Source organism: Chlamydomonas reinhardtii, chromosome 13, assembly GCF_000002595.2.
Source record: "Chlamydomonas reinhardtii strain CC-503 cw92 mt+ chromosome 13, whole genome shotgun sequence".
NCBI classification, from domain to species: Eukaryota; Viridiplantae; Chlorophyta; class Chlorophyceae; order Chlamydomonadales; family Chlamydomonadaceae; genus Chlamydomonas; species Chlamydomonas reinhardtii.
This window is the reverse complement of record NC_057016.1, coordinates 179,581-199,237: the sequence shown is the minus strand read 5'-3', so window position 1 is coordinate 199,237 and position 19,657 is coordinate 179,581. Positions and strand designations below refer to the sequence as shown.

Below are 19,657 nucleotides of genomic sequence, written 5' to 3'. Positions count from 1 at the left end.
ATAGAGCCACAGATGCCCCCGGACGGCTGGACAGTGACAGTCTGCTGGCGAGGGTGGGCTGTGCGCACATGCATGAAATGGCCCGGATGACTGCCGCACCTAATCAACAGGGAGTTTGTCCGCGATCGGGCCGCAAACGGACCAGACAGTAACAAAGATCTCGGTCGCCGTAGCTCCTCGAAGCGTAGCGTAGAGCAGAGCGGAGGACTACACCCCCCGGACCCCAGCGCTGCCGACCCGTAGGTAGGACCGGACGTCGCCGTAGCTCCTCGAAGCGTAGCGTAGAGCAGAGCGGAGGACTACACCCCCCGGACCCCAGCGCTGCCGACCCGTAGGTAGGACCGGACGTCGCCGTAGCTCCTCGAAGCGTAGCGTAGAGCAGAGCGGAGGACTACACCCCCCGGACCCCAGCGCTGCCGACCCGTAGGTAGGACCGGACGTCGCCGTAGCTCCTCGAAGCGTAGCGTAGAGCAGAGCGGAGGACTACACCCCCTGGACCCCAGCGCAGCCCACCCGTAGGACCGGACCCCAGCGCTGCCGACCCGTAGGTAGGACCGGACGTCGCCGTAGCTCCTCGAAGCGTAGCGTAGAGCAGAGCGGAGGACTACACCCCCCGGACCCCAGCGCTGCCGACCCGTAGGTAGGACCGGACGTCGCCGTAGCTCCTCGAAGCGTAGCGTAGAGCAGAGCGGAGGACTACACCCCCTGGACCCCAGCGCAGCCCACCCGTAGGACCGGACCCCAGCGCTGCCGACCCGTAGGTAGGACCGGACGTCGCCGTAGCTCCTCGAAGCGTAGCGTAGAGCAGAGCGGAGGACTACACCCCCTGGACCCCAGCGCAGCCCACCCGTAGGACCGGACGTAGGCAGCGGAGACCGCAACGCACAGGCACGCGTTACGCACCCGCCCGCAACGCCACACGGTAGGGCACGCGGAAATGAATCACAACGCTCGCTTAACCCTTGCAAAACGCGAGCGCAGCGAGCGCTGGGACTCGCCACACAAGCGAACTCTATGAGCGCTGCAGACCTACGCGCGGACTTTTAAACGACACTTAACAATGAAACTAATACACGGCAAGCGCACCAGAGAGGAAATGCGAGCGTAGCGGGCGCGCGAGCGCGGCGCTCGCTCCCCGCGCGTTAATCAGGAAGTAATTACCGAGTACAATACATGTTAGCGATTAAATCAATATTTAGGAAACAGCGAGCAGAGAGCGCGACGGGCGCGGTCGTTCGAAGTCATGAGGTTGTCCATGTAATTCAGACTGCGCCAAGTGCACGAATGTTGCGGCGACTCGGACACAGGAATCGAACATGTATGTATTTCACCTTGAATGGTTGAACTGTGCTGACGCTACACCATAGTGCGTGAAAGCGTTGCGTGGTACCCATCCAATTTGGCCAAGCGTTATTCAGTCGCGATGAAAGGCTAGGTATAATGTCGCTGCCCGCTGGCATTGTAGATATCGGCTTAGCGGCGGCAAAGCCCGAGGAAACACCGGAGAATGGGGAGTGCGCTTTCCATGCTATCGCAAGTGGGCTCCCCAAGGCGGAACGGTACCTGGCAGCGGCGTATTTACGGCGGCTTGTTGTCCGCGGTATGACCACGCGTGCCGTGTGGGAGCACATGCAGTCCATCGGTGGTGGCTTCGGGCTAGTCGCAGCCCACCAGTCGGCTGTGTTGGACAACAGCGTGCATCTTGGCCACCCGGCAGCATATGCAGCGTGGATGTCTCGAACGTCAACTCTGGCAACGTACTTGGAGCTCATGGTGCTGGCAGAGATTCTGGGCGCGGTGATTGTGATATGGCTCAAGCGTGCCACATGCTACCACGGGCACCAAAAGTTGGTACCCACCGCGCCCACGCGCGTTCTGCATATTCTCATATCTCCGACCCCAACCAACGCCGGCCACTACGAGGGGTTCACCAGCACTACAGAACAGTCGCTACATGCTTGTGTGGATGTGGGGGCGGTGTCTCCCACCGGCTGGGATTTGTGGTGCAAAGATGCCCCCGCAGTGCCGGCGGCACTGGCGCCTCTGCGGGCCGAGGCCACAGGTAGGCCCTCTTGAGAGGCTAGCGGAGGGGAGATGTACACCAACCGTTGTGCCGGGTTTGATATGCAGGAACGGCGATCGTGCAGGCACTGCTGTCTGCTGGCAGCACTTTTGTGCCCGCATTGAGCCAGCTTGTGCGCATGGTGGCAGCTGGCGTGCAAGAGCCATTGACGTTTGGCACTGGTAAGGGTGCAGCGGTAATGGGCACATATACACCGGTAGGGTTGAGGCGGGTTTGCGTGGCAGGCCACACGGGGGCTGGGGCATGCTTGACAGGAGCGATGGTGGGGGCTGTTGTGGGGTCCAATTGATGACAGGTAGGCAAACCGACTGGTGCCTGACCTTCCCGTGCGTGTAGGTTCATGGCGGTCACCAGCAGCCGCATGTAATCCTGCGAATGGGTGTCAGGAAGGTATGGTCGGGGGATGCTGGACACCAGGGTGTTGATTGCCGTCTGTGCAAGCGGAAGATGACTTTGGGTTTCAAATCCTGCGGCTGTACCGGCACCACAAACACCAGTACCAGACGCTGTGGGGCGCCCTGTAGCTTGCACGCATCAATGCTGTGCACTGATCCAGAGTTTTCACCTGTGGGATGCACGTGCAGGTGGTGGAGAGGGCGGTATGGCAGCAGCAGCCAGCACCGGCACTATTGATAGGGGAGCCGGTGTGCAGTCCTGCACGTACGTGGCGCTTGCAAATGTGATGACGTCAGGTGAGGGCACACATGTAGTCATGTCGTGCGTGATGGTGCGGATTGCAGATGCATAATGTAATGCCAGGAGGTATGGGAGTGTGCGGGGAAGGGTTTGTATGCAAGGCAAGGGGAAGGGTGTGCTCAGTAAGGGGGTTGCATGGTTGTGGCATAGGTGAAAGGGGGGGGGGGTTGGTGGAGGACCAACTGGCGAGCGTTGGGCACCAGTGGCATATATGCTGCATTTCAAATGTCCGTGCAGGCCACGGACTGCCATTCGGGAGGGCCGGCACGTCAAGTTATGGTCGTGGCGTGTCGTGTGGAAGCGAGGGCGGACAGATGCACTCATTACTACAGCAGGCGCTTGCTGTGGCTCTCTCTCCTGGCAAAGGAACAGGTAGGCAGCTGTCGGTGGCTGTGGGGTGGGCACCTGGCATAGGAAACACTAGTGCGTGTTGGGACATATGAACAAATGGAGAGGTTCCGTGAGGTAATCTGCTGTGCCCATGAACACAGGTGGCCCACCACAAGATCCCGATGGTGTGAATGCGCCACCGGGCCTGACGTCTCAGAGCCGTTCCAAATACGCATCGGAGGCAGAACGGCGGGCAGCTCGGAAACGACGGCTGAAGGAGCAGCGTGCAAAAGAGACACCTCGTGCGTGTTTGGACCGGCTGGCAGAGGGGCGGAAGCAGAAACAGGCGGCCCGGGACAGGGAGACGACTGCACAGCGCGATGAGCGGCTGGCAGAGCGGCGGAGGCAGAAACAGGCGGCCCTTGACAAGGAGACGACTGCACAGCGTGAGGTGCGGCTGGCAGAGCGGCGGAAGCAGGATCAGGCGGCCCGGGACAGGGAGACAACCGCACAGCGCGAGGTGCGGCTGGCAGAGCAGCGGAAGCAGGATCAGGCGGCCCGGGACAGGGAGACGACTGCACAGCGTGATGGGCGGCTGGCAGACCGGCGGAAGCAGAAACAGGCAGCCCGGGACAGGGAGACGACTGCACAGCGTGAGGTGCGGCTGGCAGAGCGGCGGAAGCAGGATCAGGCGGCCCGGGACAGGGAGACGACTGCACAGCGTGATGGGCGGCTGGCAGAGCAGCGGAAGCAGGACCAGGCGGCCCGGGACAGGGAGACGACGGCACAGCGAGATGAGCGGCTGGCAGAGCAGCGGAAGCAGAAACAGGCGGCCCGGGACAGGGAGACGATGGCACAGCGAGATGAGCGGCTGGCAGAGCAGCGGAAGCAGAGACAGGCTGCCCGTGATGTGGAATCACCTGAGGAGCGGGCTGCCCGCCGTGAGCGTGCAAGGTTGGCCAGCGCGCATGAATCAGAGAGCAGTGATGAGGAGGCAATTGGGGCGGGGTCTGTGCTTGTTGCCATGGTTCTGGAGGCAGCACACTGGGGCGCGAGGTCTCAGCCAGCCGCTGCTGATGCAGAGCAGCCGCCGGGATGCCTGGATTTCCCGCATGGTGAATGGCCTTTACGCCAGCAGGACCTGCCACCGGACGCAGTGCTGCCAGCTGTGCCATTCCAGGTACAGGTGGACACGGCGCGCAGGCTTGACTTGGTGCTGAAAGAACACATGCCCACGCGAGTGTGTGCATGCTGCAGCGAGATGAAGTCAGCAGTGGAGTCGCAGCAGCTGGAGTTCAGCCAGATACCCAACGTCGAACTGCTACGTGCTGATGTGCTGCGGACCGATGCGGTGACGAGGCCTGCGCACGTTGTGACCTGGCGGCCACTACCAGGCCCAGACCCAGACGTGCCGCCGGCGGCACCCGAACCTGCACTGCCGGTGGGGTTCCGCCTGCAGTGGTTGCGCAACCGAGGCCATCTTTGGTTGCAGCTACCAGACAGTGGTGCAGCGGGTGCGGTCGACGAGACGCTGGAGGAGGACGCAGATGAGGAGCCTGGTGGCGCGGCAGCAGATATGGTGGCAAGAGCCTCAGCCGCTGATGGAATGGCAGTGCAGCACACCGGTGCATACGGGTGTGAGGATGAGCAGCAGCAACGGCCAGTGCGAAACCGGCGCGCGGTGCATGAGATCTACAGCGAGCCGGCCAACGGGCCTGTGGACGCCAACCTTCCAACGTACCCACCCAGGGCCGACAAGCAGCCACGGCCAGATCCTGAACGCCCAGGGTACTGGCTCGTGCCCTTCTGCATGCGATGGGAGACCTCTGGCCCAAACCAGACTGTCGATGCCGCAGCGGATGAACCACGTGTGACTATGTGCGACACATGTGTGTCTGCGCTGTCAGGTGGGTTTGTTGGGGGTGAGGGGCGTGGGGCCTCCAAAAAGCAGGGGGTAGTTCCCAGTATGCTTTCAAAGGAAGTAGGAGTTTGTACGGGGAAGTCCATACGGGGAAACTTCTTACGGGCAAGTGAAGCCCTTGAACAGGAAAGTTCAGCACCTGAACAGAAAGTCTTGGAAGCTACTAACACACTTAGGATTCACACTGTACACCGCGCAATATTGCGTTATCCTTTTATGACACCGGCCACACACCTGCTCCTCGTTGACAAGTCCATTACGCTCATGCAACACTACACCAAACCTCGTATGATGTCTGCCTATATGTATGCGTGCAATTTCTAACAATGACTAGCGCCATCACTTGCGTGTCTGCTGGGTACAATGCATCCGACAACCTTGATGCCCACCTCCACCGCAGCCGCCACATCTTCCTACGACCAAACTCCGTCCTTGGCACCATCATGCCCGCCTCCACCCCTAGTGCTGGACCAGCTGCTGCCCATGCCGGATCCTGAGTTGCGCCTCCACTGCCTGCTTGTTGGCTGTGTCACATGGTTGCCCCTGCATGCACACAGCCACACATATATGTTACAGCTAGCCACAAACAGCAGAGACGACACATTGCGGCCAAGGTCAGGGAGGCAGCGTATAAGAGGCAAGAGCCATGTGCACGAAGGGTTGCCAGGGAATCACCTTCCAGCCACCTCAGCATCTGCGTCATGCTTCACACGGATTACCCCACCACCTCCCACCAACACACACAACGATGCACAAACACTGCGTCTATGTATGCCAACATGTGTCGCGGACACTCACCGTTGCTGAGCACTATGTCGGAGGTGTAGTGGCAGTCAGCCAGCCGTCTGGGGGACGGGTCTGGAGGGAAAAAGCAGGGGTTCGGTGTGCGATGGGACAGGGTTGGGTACCAAGGTGTGGCAGGACAAGGCAGCGGGCAGGTATGTGACACGGGATTAAGGTACCATGGCAAGGTAGCCACACATATATGTTACTGCTTGTCAGTCCTCTGCCACAATGGCAGAGACGACACATTGTGGCCAAGGTCAGGGAGGCAGCGTATAAGAGGCAAGAGCCATGTGCATGCAGGGTTGCCAGGGAATCACCGTCCCGCCACCTCTGCATCTCCGTCATGCTTCACACGGATTACCCCACCACCTCCCACCAACACACACTATGACGCACAAGTACTGCATCTATGTATGCCAATATGTGTCATGGACACTCACCGTTGCTGAGCACTATGTCGGAGGTGTAGTGCCTGTCAGCCAGCCGTCTGGGGGACCGATCCGGAGGGGAAGCAGCAGGGGTTGGGCGCCAAGGTGTGGCGGGGGAGGGCAGTGGGCGGGTACATGACACTGGATCAAGGTATCGTGGCAAGGTAGCCATAGATTCCAACACCTTACAAGCAGGCAGGTAGGCAGCAAACAGTCCTTTGTTGAAGCCACATGCACACAAATAGCGCGAGGAGGTGGACTTCAGCCACCTATGCCACCTACGACCCAGCACCTACAACAACTCCCTAAACCCATCTCATTGACTCACCCCAAAGAGCTCCTGAAACCCGCCACCTCCACCGTAGCCCCACGCCGCCCCCACGTTGCTGGTGACACGGGCGCGTTGCGCCACGGCGTACCTGTGAGCCACCGCGGGAAGGGGTGGGATCGGTCAGGAGCTGGCTATGTGGTAAGATGTGAGTGTAGCCATGCGAGAGGAAAGGCTGCCTGACTGTGGCATCACCGTCCTTCGCAAAAGGCTTAGCTTGGGACGATGGTAGGCCGGGCTGCCCAGTGCCCGGCACAAACTCGCGAGCTCACAGCGCAAGTCTCGGTTGTTTGGCCACAGCGCTTTGGCTTCCCCTGTGCCCTGCCCACGCACCCTTTCGAGATGGCCTTGCCGTCATTCTGTATCAGCGCGTTGCCGGTCATGTTCACCTGCCAGGATGTGCAGTCGGCATGTCATCTTGGTGTGCATATGAGCAGCCCCGTGCGGATTATGCAGCCAGTGCCTGACACGCTGACTCGGCCCACCTACCGTGTGGTCACCACTGAACCGGTCCATAGTCACGAACTGCCCCTTGCTGACCAGGTTGTCGTACTCGGCGCAGATTATGTCCGTCTCCTCGCCAATTGGCACCTGCGTGTCGGCATGGTACATGGTCACACATTACCGACTGCGGGGCGGCTACATTAGGAACCCACATGTCTGCAAGCCTACTCCTTACCCAGGAGGCCACCCCATACTCGCCTGAAGGACACATGCCACCACGCCTGTTGCCTTGCCGCTCAGCTCGCCCCATGAGGGCCGAAAGGCAGGGCCATCAAAGGAGGGCTTGAATATGGAGCCCTCGCCCCCCTCCACCTTCCCCGCCGGCTCCTTTACAGCTGCGTAGAAACCACCTCCTGCCCCGTCACACACCGACAGCCCCGGAAGATCTCGTCGCATGCTGGGCCCCACTTGTCACCGTCAGCCTTGCGGGCGGCCACCGCGGCGCTGTTGCTTTGCTGCAGAGCCACGGCGTCTACCAAATACGACGTGTGCCGGCCCCGCGTGAGCGAGACGCCCATAGCAAGCGACAGGTCCGCATCTAGTGCAGTGCTTTCGATGGCGACGACATGGCTCGGCAGCGGGGGGTTCGGCACCGAGTCAACACGCCGGATAGCCCGGGCGATGTCGGGATTCGGGGCAGAATACTCCAGCGACAGGACCTTGAAGGCAGGGTCCACGGGGAATTGCCTGCAGCGAACAGCGGCATGAGGTCGCGAGGATCAACACTTCCGCATTCCACGATTTCCCCACGCTAGTACCACAGCGGCCGGCGCTGTAGACTTCACTCACCCGCAAAACGACCCCCCGGCCGCTTCCATTTGCGCTGTCGCTTCCTTGCAGTAAACGATGCCTGGTTGCGGGGGCTGGAGGTTGGAGCGAGAGGTTGAATCCTGCACAACACACAACACACGCAGGGTTGAGGGGGGGCGGGCGGGCGGCAACATCCAACGCCTGCAACATGTGTTCTTAACGCATCCCATTGCCATTGCAACCTGTCGACTAACCTGTGGACGAACGTGTGAACGTTGTTGCCGGTAGTGTTGCAGAGCAATGTTGGATGGCCATGACGCGGGCGACCGAGAAGACAAACTTTGAAGCAAAGCTGATAGAAACGGACGCTGACTCGTAAACCTTACGTGACAGCTGGCTTCAGCTGACGTCTGAGCAGCGTCGCCGAGCCGGTGAACGAGTCAGCAGCGCGAGAATTCGCGGCCCCAGCCAGCAAAGTAGCTACTGAGATTTGAGCTAGTCTTAACTTGTGTTCAAAACGCACATTAGCGAGGGAGAGCGGAGCAAGGGACAGCGACATAAGTAAGTGCACCAGCTGCAGAACTCTTGCTGAGACGAAATGCAGTGTATCAAGTATAAGTAGGTACTACATTTATGTATGCTACTATATTTATGTAAGTTAACACGCTTGTTGCTTCAGTCAGTCTCGTGAAACCCCATGCAGATGCTCGCCGGTCGCAATTCCCCCGCCCCGCCCCGCCCCGCCCCCCCCCCCCCCCGCCCCGTTTCCAGTCCATCAGCCTCTACCGACTTCCCTAATCCTCCCTGCCTACATGCCTGTTCTCTGGGGTTCAAGGTGTGGATGTGACATTGGTGCCACACCTCGTCCTACACCAGGCCCCGCCCCCCCCCACCACACACACATACATGCGCGCATGCACACTAGCCACGCTGCATGCGCCATATCCGCGCCAAATCCTCATGGACATCAACCGCTTGCCACTATCCATGGGCTTCCCATGGGCGGTCAGCTGTTTTTTGTTTTTTAAAAAAGTTCCGGTGAACCTCCGTGCAGTTCCGGGTTGGGTCGAAGTGGGGTGGGATGGGGTCGACGGCGTGCATTATGTAACAAACCCTAAGGGCCTGAATGAGCTTGAAATTAAGTGAGCCTGCACATATGCGAGCACAAATCGGCCAGCAGCAGGGACGTGGGGGTTCCGGGAACCCCGGCTACGGGTACGTTTTGCCCCCGTCCGGGAAAGTTTTGCCCCATTACGGGAAAGTTCAGCATCTTTCCGGGAACGGTTTTTTTTCCGGGGAAGACCTTTTCCCAGAGTGCATGGGGACAGGGGTCTCAGCGCTGGGCAGGGTGCAGGGGCAAGCTCCCACGCTCACGCACTGCCGCAAATACGTAGAGCAGGGTATGGGGGCGGCGGGGAAGGGGCTCACATCCGGGCAGGGATCTATCTGACATCTTATGACGTATATAAGTAATTCTGTTGCATACCGTTGCAAACTGCGTGCTCGCCCCCCCCCCATCTCTCCCCACCTGTGCTGCGACCCTGGACAGGGATGAAGATCCCAGCGGCGTGCCTAGCGCGAGTGGATGGCGGTGACATTCCGGAAGTCAACAGCCTTGGGCAACGGCTGGAGACCCCAACACAACTGGAGGCTCAGGTCCTGGGCTTGGGAGCCGTGCACCAATACGTGTATACTCTGCAGCTGAAGAATCGGCCACCAGAGGCACAGCCGGTGGCCGTGACCGTACACGGCATTGCGGTGGCAAACCCGCCGCGGCAGCAGCTGTATGACATGCTGCCGCGGCACCCGGACCAGTTGGGTGAGACTATCTCACTTGTGTGCCTGGATGTGGTGCGGGACCGGCGGGAGCTGGAGGAGCGACTAGCCAGCGCCCGGGTTCTGCATGTGCGAACTCGAGTGCTGGTGGCATGGGCGAACTACCTGGCGGACATCAGCACTGCCGGCGCTGTGGACTTGGAGGCGCTGGCAGCATGGCAGGCGCAGCACCCTGATGATGCAGTCCCGGCATCGCTGGTCGAGAGCGTGGTCGCTCCTGCCAACGACTGCACCGAAGCGCTGGTTCGCGGCGCGTTCATGCATGACCGCGCCGGCAACTCCAGCGTTCGAGAGGCGAACATGGGCACGGATGTGGCAGGTGCTACATGCTCACCTGCCGGTGTAGCTGAGGACTTGTCGGTCCGGGCGGCGTTCTATCCCATCGGCAGCGCAGCTGGCATGCGCCGGATGGTGGAGACCAGCGCTGCATCTGTGGAGCAGGCGTGCCTTGAAGAGTTGGAAGTTGTCCTCCCAGTTGGGCCGCCTCCTACTGGCCCCCACGAGGTCAGACAGCCGGACACGGCCACGGCCATCGAAGAGCAACTGACCCGTGAGAAGCGATTGGTGTACTGTGCTGGTGGACGAGGTGCAAAGGTAAGGCAGGGGCTAAACACGGTGCGTGGTGCGGGGTGCGGGGAGCAGGGTGTGGGGTGCGGGGTGCGGGGTGCGGGGTGTTGGGGCAGTTGGGCAACGGGACGTGTGGTTCGCTCGGGGACAGCTTAAGCACTTAAGGATGTGCACTGAGTGTGTTTTTCCGCCGGCATGTTGCATGCGTGTGCAGGTGTTGCCTCACGCCGCAGATGACGTGCTGGCCGCCTGCTTCCCCACAGCTTTCCCGCACACCGCTGGAGGCCGGCGCCCCATGGGCATGTCGAACACGGCCTTCTTCCGCCACGTGTCGGCGCGCGTGCCCCGTGCACAGTTCAGCGGTAACCTCCCCATGCTGGCCCGGATGCTGGACGTCCTGCACCTTGAAGAGTCCCGGCGCAACACGTTTGTCACTGCCAAGACGTGCGGCAAGGACGTGACTACAGTGGGCTACATCCCCCGTGACATCATTAAGTCCGTGGCCACAGTTCTGGCACTTCCGCGCCGCCACCCTGAACGGCAGGCGGCGCTCAAGTCCTCGTCGCCGCTCGTTCGAGCACTGGTCACCACCATGCAGCGCACAGCGGGGCGGATTGACATGACCGACGCCTACTATGCCAACGCCCAGTCCAGCCTGCGGTTTGTGAATGCCGCCATGGGCCCGCCGCTGTTGGCATTCAACATCAACCCCGCTGACATGCACAGTGGAGCTGCTATCGTGGCGGCTGGCGAGGTGGTCGAGTTTGGTGACGACGGTGCACCCGCACGGGTGGACACGGTCACCAGGCGCTGGCAACGCGTCAAGGAGAACCCGCACGCCTGCAAGGCACTGCTAAAGGCAGTGGTGGCCGCGGTCATGGAGGTGCTCTTTGGATGGAAGATGGGCGCGCGCCAACAGGAAAACCCTGGCTGCTTCTGTGGTGTCGTATTCCACGTCACCATCAAGGTTGAGCAGAGCGGCCGGCTTGCCCTCCACATCCATGGCCTGGCGCACCTGGCTGCGTTCACAGTGGAGCGCATGCGGGAGCTGTTTGAGGGCCCCAACTGCCGTGCACTGGCGCTTGCTCAGGCGCTCTGCGCCATGTGGTACCCCGAGCCGTACTATGACCCCAAGGGCGCCGATGTGCTTGTGTACGGCTCGTACCGCCCGGTTGGTCCCAGTGGCGGCGTGGTGCCCTGGCGCGTCGCGACCATCTCTGGCAGCAGCGGCAGTCCAGCATTGGACGCAGCAGTGGCACCGGTGGTGGAAGCCGGCAACACGGCTGCAGACGCCATGTGCGATGACCTGCCTGGCCCACCTGAGGTTCCTCCGCCCGCCGTGGACCGCCTGCCGCCTGCTGCTCACGACTTCGGCATCATTGCTGGCAGCCGATTGGCGCAGGGTGCTGCCATGGCTGGCGGCGAGCTAGGCGTGAAGCGCCTGATCCGGAAACGCTGCGCCCGGCACCTTGCGACGGTCACGGCCACCACCAACACCCACTGCCACAGCGACACCTGCAAGCGTCACGGATGCGCGGGCGTGGACGGGGACTGTGGCATGGAGTACCCCAGGCTGGTCCGCCGGCGCTTTCAGTGGATCGGCAGTGGTGGCCTGTTTGCGCTGCCCCGCTATGGCCGCAACATCGTGTCTCATATGCCGGCCGTGTCAATGGCGTTTGGCGCAAACAACAACTTCACGCTGGCGTGTGAGGTCGACCGGCAGCTGACTGAGGAAGTGGCCACCGAGCTGGACCGGCCGCCAGTTGAGCAGGACCCCGCAGTGGTGGCGCCTGTCACCATGCCCGCCCAGCTCCGCGCGCACCTGAGCTCGTACTATGCCTGCAAGTACGTGTGCAAGCCAGTCCCAAGCAGCCAGGCGGCAAACCTGATCAAGGCGCTCGCAGCAACACGGGAGTTCCTGGCTGCTCCGGGTGCGGCCCTTGGAGGGTACGCGCCCACGGTGGAGAACCCAGCGGCCCGGGGCTTTGGCAACGTGATGGCGGCCGTCAACCGCCTCACGATCAGCGTCACTGTTGGCATGGCCATGGCGTCCTACCGGCTCGGCGGCGACGAGACCATCGTGACCACGTACCAGACCACTATCCTCACACACGGCGCGTTCGCCGCACTCGCGGCGGCAGGCGCACCCGGCGCTGGCGACAGCCGCTGGGAGGGGAAGGAAGGTGGAGTAGACACCATCATCGTGATCCCCGACGAGGAAGATGACGGCCCAGATGCGCCGGCCGCCGCCGTGACTTGCGTGTCCCACTACCGGCTGCGGGGCCCGGAGCTGGATGGGCCCGAGTGCAGCCCCTTCACGCTGGCCATGACGTACGAGTTCAAGCGTCTCAAGGCTGGGTTCCATCCCGCCATGCCGCCGGCCGCAAAGCGGCCGCGGCCCGGCAGCACCCGTGATGTGCCACCAGCAGTTGCGGCTGCAGTGGGGCCAGCAGCGGGCCTCCCCGAGCCAGAGGACTCAAGCACCGCCGGAAATGCGGCACAGCAGCAAACCTTCCGCGGCACCACCACTGCAAGCCGTGTCGTGGCTTTGGCTGCAGATCATCCCTGGGTCACAACACATGCCCATCATCGGTTTAAACAAGCGCGCTTTGTGCGGCTGTTGGGGCCCATCCCCCGGCGCCCGCCTGCGGACGACTGTGACAGCCCCGCGGCGCAGGAGTATTATGCGTTCGTGCTCGGGGTGTTCAAGGCCTACCGCACCAGCCCGGTGCCGCCTGGCATGACGCTGCGCGCAGCATATGAGGACTGGCTCCAGCGCATCCTGCCATCCGCGGGTGCAGAGTACGCGGCGTTCATCACTTCCTACCTCGACGGTCTAGAACGGGACCATGAATGCCGTGCATACCTGACCGAGGAATACAACCGGCGGCGGCGGGAGGGCAGGGCGGCAGGACGTGACCACACCAGCAGCGACCATGACACCGATGAAGATGCCCCATTGAGGCAGGGCCGTGTGCAAGACGTTGGCGGCCGTGATGAGGAGGGGGCGGCGGATGGAGCTGGCGCGGCACCTGATGACTCTGACGAGGAACCAGCGCGGGGCATGGCGGCAGCAGGGGCGGGCGGCGAACTATCCGCGTTCGACCTGCATCTGCGGAATCTGGACCTGATGTTTGACACCGGGAACGAGGGCAGATATGCGCTGGGTGCTGCGCGCGCCTGCGCTGCCCCAGACCTGCAGCCCAATGCTGCTGCCCCTTTGGGCTACGTCCGGGCAGCCAATCTGGAGCTGGCGAGCGCCCTGCGGCGAGCATGCCAGGAGCTGAAGAACTACCGCGCCTGCAACTTTGCAGAGGCAGTCGCAGAAGTCGCCGGTCCAGTGACTGGCGCCGCCGCAGGCCCGTCTGGTTCAAAGCCGGCGCAGGCAAGGACGATGCGGCTGGCCCGCGAGCGGGGCGCCACGTTCGCGGTCATCTCTTGTGAGGGGCCAGCTGGCGCCACCATCGACACGCGGCTGGCGCCCGGAAGCAGGCCGCCCATGATCAAGCTGCCTGAGCGGCCGTCAGTGGTGGACACCATCAACCTGTTCACGCTGGCCGCCGACCAGGCCGTGCCCTTCATGGTGCTGGCGGACTGCTTCAACCGCCGGAACAGTGCCCAGCCTGGTGAGCCCCCGCAGATGAAGGTCATGGGCGGGCCGGGCACTGGCAAGAGCCAGTTCATGCATGCGCTGCTTTGGTACACCTTCCAGCACGACGACCCGGAATGGCTGGCGACTGCATCGTACGCGTGGACCGCCACCCTCGCGTTCACCACGCCATACCACCGCTCCCTATCTACACACGGCATGTTTGGCGTCGGCCTCGGCAACGTGCTGGCCCCGAGGAGGCAGCATGAGGTGCGTCGTGGCTTGTGCGTATGATGGGGCGGTGGTGCTAAAGATGGGGTGGGGACTGGGGCACCGGGCTGGGTTGGGGGGCGGGGGGTGAGGGAGAGGGGAATGGCAACGACTGCGGGGGCGGCAGTTGGAGGGCAGAGGGGCCACTGCGCCACCGCCACCCTGACACACCCTCCCTCCCGCTGCTGTGTCACTGCTTACCTGTGCCGTGCCTCCTACGGACAGGTGCGGTCCAACATTGCGCACGGTGGCATTGCCATCGACGAGATCGGCTACAACAGCCAGGAGCACCTGCGCGCATGCAACAGGTCCGCTCAGAGGGCCTTGGATCCCCCCGACCACCTGGACCCCACCAGCCGGTCGCTGGCCGCATTTGTTGGCCGCCCGGTCGCACTGGTCGGGGATCTGTTCCAGAACACGCAGCCAAAGGGCACGCCCATTTACAAGTGGGCGGCGCGTGTCGAGGCGGACCCGTCTTTCTCCCCCCGCAAGCTGGCGGCAGAACTTGCAGCTGCAGAAGAGGCCCGAAAGCAGGCGGCAGCGTCCACGGCATCAGCGTCCAGCCCGCCCACTCAACACGTCAAGGCGCCGGTCACCAGCAAGGCGCCGAGCACTGGCAAGGACAAGGGCAAGCACCAGGGCAAGGGCAAGGACAAAGATGGTGACGACCAGGGCCAAGGCAGTGCCGGAAAGGTGTCTGGCCTGAGCGAGAATGCCATGACGGGGTTTGAGGTGTACCGCACGGCAACGGACGTGTTCATGCTGGAGAAGCAGCAGCGGCAGGACAGCTCCCAGGGCGGCCGGGACTTGACGGCATACTCCAAGTTCTTCAATGGACAGCGTCCGGCGGACACGAGCCTCATACGGGCGTTCGTGGAGACGCTCAACAAGCGCGTGTGCAATCTTGACAAGCTGGTTGCCGACGCAACACCACCCCCGCTGCTGCAGATCCGCAGGCCTGGGCCCGCAAGTTCCCGCGCGTGGTTCTGCAGCGCAATGCACCACGGCACGTCATCAACACCCGGCTGATGCAGCGCGCGGCGCAGCTTGCCGGCAAACGCCTGGTGGTGTGGAATGCGGCGCACGTTCGGGCACGCGAGAAGGGGCAGCAGGAGCAGCCGGCGCCGTTGAGCGCGCTGGAGGAGCTGGCCTGCTTGCGCGAGGACGAGAACCGCTTCGGCAAGCTGACGCCGGACACGTGGTACTTCGAGGGCGCTCCCTTCATCTGCACACAAGCCCAGGGCGTTGAGGCGGGCTCCTGTGTCAACAACCTTGTGCGTGCGGTGGGGCTCATCACCGACCCCCGCGAGCCGCCAGACACCGGGCGCGGCACCCACTGGCGGCTCAAGTACCTACCCGCCGCGGTGCTGGTGGTGCCGGTGAACACTGACACGCCCCATGACATCCTGGGCGATGCCTTTGCCGACCTCGGCACGGCCGGCGCGTTCCCAGTCACACCCGTCACCTGCAAAGATGCGGCCAAGGTGGAGCCTGTCAGGGGCTCCGGAACCATCCGGGTTCGGCGCCGGAACCTGCCGCTTGGCGATGCCTTTGCGGTGACCGATTTCTTTGTGCAAGGCGCCAGCTTTGGTGACCGCCGATGGGTGGTGGACCTGCTGCCAACGCCCATGCCCAATGGTGGCGGCATCTGCACATCTCGTGCCTGCCTGTTCGTGGTGCTGACGCGGTACCGGAGCATGGACGACGTGCAGCTGCTCCGTCCGCTGTTCACCAACTCACTGGAGCGGGACCTCGTGGTAAAGTCCTTCCTCCAAGCCACCCAGCTGCCGGATGACCTGGCGGCCGAGGACCGCCTGCTGCGGCGGCAGGCCCGGGCCACACGACTGAAGTACAAGCACCTGTTTGAGCAGGCAGCGGCGCTGGAGGCAGCGCGCGCCAGTGGCGTTCCTGCTGAAGGTGTCTTTGGCCTCCCCACTCCTGAGAAGAACGCAGGGGACATGGCTGCGGCGAGCCGTGAGGCAACAGTTACAAGTCCACCCCTGCCAACGTCAGGCATGCCCACTGGCACCGCCCCCGCCCTTCCAGCTGGCCCCCGGCCTCCTGTCCTACCAGGCTCTCCAATGCAGCTGGGCCAGCCACATGGCGGTGTGCCAGGCGTGGGGCCACATCCGTTGGACACTTCGCCGGTGGCTTCAGTATCTGGCGGGCTCCCGGCGGGCGGCGCGTCTGGCGCCGGGCACGTGGAGCACTCAGAGGACGTGGACACCGCATGTTACGTGTGTGGGCGACGGGACGGCGCAGCCTTCATTCTCATGTGTGACGGGGTCACTTGTGCCGGCGAGGAGTGTGCACGCGGCGCGCACACATTCTGCCTGCATACCTTGCCATGCACACCCGCTGGCAAGTGGTATTGCAACCGCTGCCAGGGCAGTGCTTCCACGGCTGTTGACGTGGATGCGCCTGTGGTGGAAGCAAGCAGCGGCCGCGATGATCCGGAGATGGAAGCCATTCTCCGCACAGTGAATACGGGGGACGCCAGCAGGCAGCTTGTCCGGTTCCGCCCAAACCCGGCCCTTGACCTGCAGCTGACCGCCGGAGTGATGCGGACCTTATCCAAGCCAGGCGCGGACGTGCATTGTGATGTCATGGAAGTGCTCTTCCGTATGTTACAGGTGGGTTCCGCCTGTGCACACACCCTCCTGCCGGGGTCTCCTGCAACTGTCGCGTGGCTATGGGATGGCCTCCCCCCCGCCATCTCTGCCCCGCACACATGCACACACACGCACCCACACTCACCCACACACACACACGCGTCTCAGTCAAGGCTGTGTTTGCCCCGGCCCCGCAGGTGTTTAACAATGACCTTCACGGCAGGCGCATCCAGGGAGTGCCGCGGTGTTACTTCATGGGCACGTACTTCTTGGACAGGCTCGTCCCTGATCTACCCCACGGCTCGTCGGTTGTGTTTGAGAACGTGTCTCGGTGGACATCACTAAGAAGTCTACGGCGGAACCTGCTGGTAAGTCCCTTGACCCATTTGGAGCGTGGGTACGCATGCACCTGACACCAGCTGTCTGTACTCTTGCCGCAGGCCGGTGCAGAGGATGGGCTTTGGTCGGTTGACCGGATTGTGGTGCCCGTTCACTGGCCTGACGTCAGCGCGCAAGAGGCTGACAAGGCAGCTGTTGAGGAGGCGGCTGAAGCAAGCGCGTCAGCCGCAGTGCCAGCCACGGAGCCCCGTGCGGCTACGCGCACATCTGCACGGCTGAAAAAGCCTATGGCTGCCGGGCACTGGATGTGTGGCGTCGTGGACCTGTCATCCAAGCGTGTGGAGGTGTACGACTCGCTGGGGGTGAGTCGGGCGCGCCCCCTCCGCGCGGAGGGTCGGGCGGGGCTTGCTTACATGCAGTGTACCTGAGAACCAACGGCCCGTATTCCACACCCCTCTCTTTTTGCATTTCCCTTCCCAGCCATCGCAAGACAACGCCAAGGTTGGCGGCCTGCTACTGCAATGGGTGAAGCTGGCGTCGGTGGCGGCGCAGCGGCCAATTGCAGAGAGTGAGTGGAGCATTGTGCGACCTGCTGACGTGCCGCGGCAGCGGATGCGAGACTGTGGGGCCTACACGCTGCTATTTGCATACTGCATGGCTCGTGGGCTGAACGTGCCTGCACGCGACACTCCCATTGACATGAAAGCCGCGAGGCAAGCCTTCACGTACATGCTCATGACGGGGCGCGTGGGCCTGCGCCCCCTTCCTGTTGGTTGACAGAGGTGGAGAGCAGTCAGGAACTGCTTTAAGATTTCAATCATGGTAGACACTGCAAATTTGTAGCTGTGGAGGAGGGGGGGTCGCTCCCCGGCAGGGGGGCCTGCAACGGACACACGGCAATCCGGGTCGGGTCGGGGCCGGGACGCATGGCACTCGTCCGGGTAGTGGGCACGGCACGGCGCCTCACAAGCCTGCAATTCCGGTTTTGCAATGTTTTTGCTGCGCTGTTTTGGTTGCCAGCTCGGCTATAGTGCATACACATGTACGTAGAGTTGGATTCTACTTGGGGCGCGCGGCCGAAGTTCAGGCCCATGGACGGAACGGTCACAGTAGTGCAGAGAGCAGGTGTTGAGCAGGCTGGCGATTGCAAACAATGCATGATTGAAGCACACGCCGCTGCAAGCAATACGCATTTTGCAAATAATCAAGGCGGGCTTGTCGAGTTGTCTGATTCATAGTTGTAGCTTGCCCGCAACAGCGAACGTCGTTTCACATAGCCGTGGAGGAGGGGGGGTCGCTCCCCGGCAGGGGGGCCTGCAACGGACACACGGCAATCCGGGTCGGGTCGGGGCCGGGACGCATGGCACTCGTCCGGGTAGTGGGCACGGCACGGCGCCTCACAAGCATGCAATTCCGGTTTTGCAATGTTTTTGCTGCACTGTTTTGGTTGGCAGCTCGGCTATAGTGTATACAGATGTACGTAGAGTTGGATTCTACTTGGGGCGCGCGGCCGAAGTTCAGGCCCGTGGATGGAACGGTCCCAGTAGTGCAGGGAGCAGTTGTTGAGCTGGCTGGCGATTGCAAACAACGCATGATTAAAGTACACACCGTTGCAAGGAACAAGCATTTTGCACATCGAATCAAGGCTAGGTAAATGGGACGCGGCGGCACAGTGATGTTGGGCCGGTGAGAGCTTGGTTGTTATGTGGAGGGCTTGGTGGTGGCTTGTTGGCCGTGCAAGATGCCTTAGGGAACACCAACACAAGCAAGTTTTTGCGGGGTTGACTGATGCGATGCCCAGGGGACAGCGACAGTGTGGAGCGCCCACCTCGTGGGTGATGGAAGGTATGCGGGGATGAAAGTGATGGAACACCCGCCCTGTCACAACCTTGACTCTTGTGACCACCCCCAAACCTGCATCCCGTGCGGGGATGCAAAAAAAAACTCAGTCCTCAGCCAACACAGCACACCAGCCCAGGTGAAAGGGTCCCTGCCTGGACCAGTGATGACGACAGTGCTTTCATCGCCGTAGCTCCTCGAAGCGTAGCGTAGAGCGGAGCGGAGGACTACACCACTTAGCACCCAGCGCCCACCCGTAGGACCGGGGGAGAGACCGCAATGCACAGACACGCGTTACGTGCACATCATGCTTACGGGATTGGCACCCAACCCCCACGCAACCTCCTAACCCCCCCCCCCCCCCAACAACCCGCCACCGCACCCTCCCCCACCCGCACACCTCACACACATTGAACCTTTTCTGATAGCTGTGCTACGGCCCCCTCAAGCCAGCTGGACTTGTCTGGGTGTGCTGCTTTTCGGTCGGCGGGGCAAGGCACGTGGGGAACTTGGTCGCAAAGGGTCGCAAGACAGGTGCGGCTGTGGGGTCTCGGCTTGGGTCTCGGTGGGATGTGGGTGGGGTCTCGCGCCGGCTCACTCTTGCACAGGCTGTGTTCTAGGGCCCGATGTAGAGACATGGCGGCTAGGCCACGGAAAAGAACATCAGAACTGTCACACGGCATGTAGGGGCGTCCTAGGGCATCTCCCACGGCGGGCATCTCCCCAGCCACCAGGAGGGCTCTGGACAGGCCCGAATCAGAAGCAGCCATTCATATGAC

General features: G+C 62.3%; 3 protein-coding genes across 3 annotated transcripts; 2 read left to right on the top strand and 1 right to left on the bottom strand.

Moving 5' to 3' along the window:
* The first annotated feature begins 9 nt into the window (after positions 1–9).
* CHLRE_13g563476v5 (uncharacterized protein) lies at positions 10–4,845 on the top strand. Its single transcript, XM_043069214.1, has 8 exons — positions 10–53; positions 146–888; positions 1,368–2,062; positions 2,131–2,244; positions 2,420–2,473; positions 2,668–2,775; positions 3,017–3,114; positions 3,271–4,845. The coding sequence occupies exons 3-8, from the start codon at positions 1,441–1,443 to the stop codon at positions 3,298–3,300; spliced, it is 1,026 nt and encodes a 341-aa protein (XP_042917189.1). The 5' UTR covers positions 10–53; positions 146–888; positions 1,368–1,440; the 3' UTR covers positions 3,301–4,845.
* A 232-nt stretch (positions 4,846–5,077) lies between these two features.
* On the bottom strand, positions 5,078–8,449 carry CHLRE_13g563450v5 (uncharacterized protein). Its single transcript, XM_043069213.1, has 9 exons — positions 8,081–8,449; positions 7,866–7,966; positions 7,275–7,763; positions 7,062–7,163; positions 6,906–6,961; positions 6,573–6,663; positions 6,257–6,303; positions 5,829–5,888; positions 5,078–5,573 (listed from the first exon to the last, which is right to left on the bottom strand). Exons 3-7 carry the CDS (start codon positions 7,470–7,472, stop codon positions 6,292–6,294), a joined length of 459 nt encoding a protein of 152 aa, XP_042917188.1. The 5' UTR covers positions 7,473–7,763; positions 7,866–7,966; positions 8,081–8,449; the 3' UTR covers positions 5,078–5,573; positions 5,829–5,888; positions 6,257–6,291.
* A 340-nt stretch (positions 8,450–8,789) lies between these two features.
* Positions 8,790–18,937, top strand: CHLRE_13g563400v5 (uncharacterized protein). Its single transcript, XM_043069212.1, has 8 exons — positions 8,790–9,041; positions 9,376–10,256; positions 10,444–14,088; positions 14,314–14,986; positions 15,037–16,721; positions 16,898–17,068; positions 17,141–17,401; positions 17,520–18,937. Exons 2-8 carry the CDS (start codon positions 9,378–9,380, stop codon positions 17,814–17,816), a joined length of 7,611 nt encoding a protein of 2,536 aa, XP_042917187.1. The 5' UTR covers positions 8,790–9,041; positions 9,376–9,377; the 3' UTR covers positions 17,817–18,937.
* The last annotated feature ends 720 nt before the right edge of the window (positions 18,938–19,657 follow it).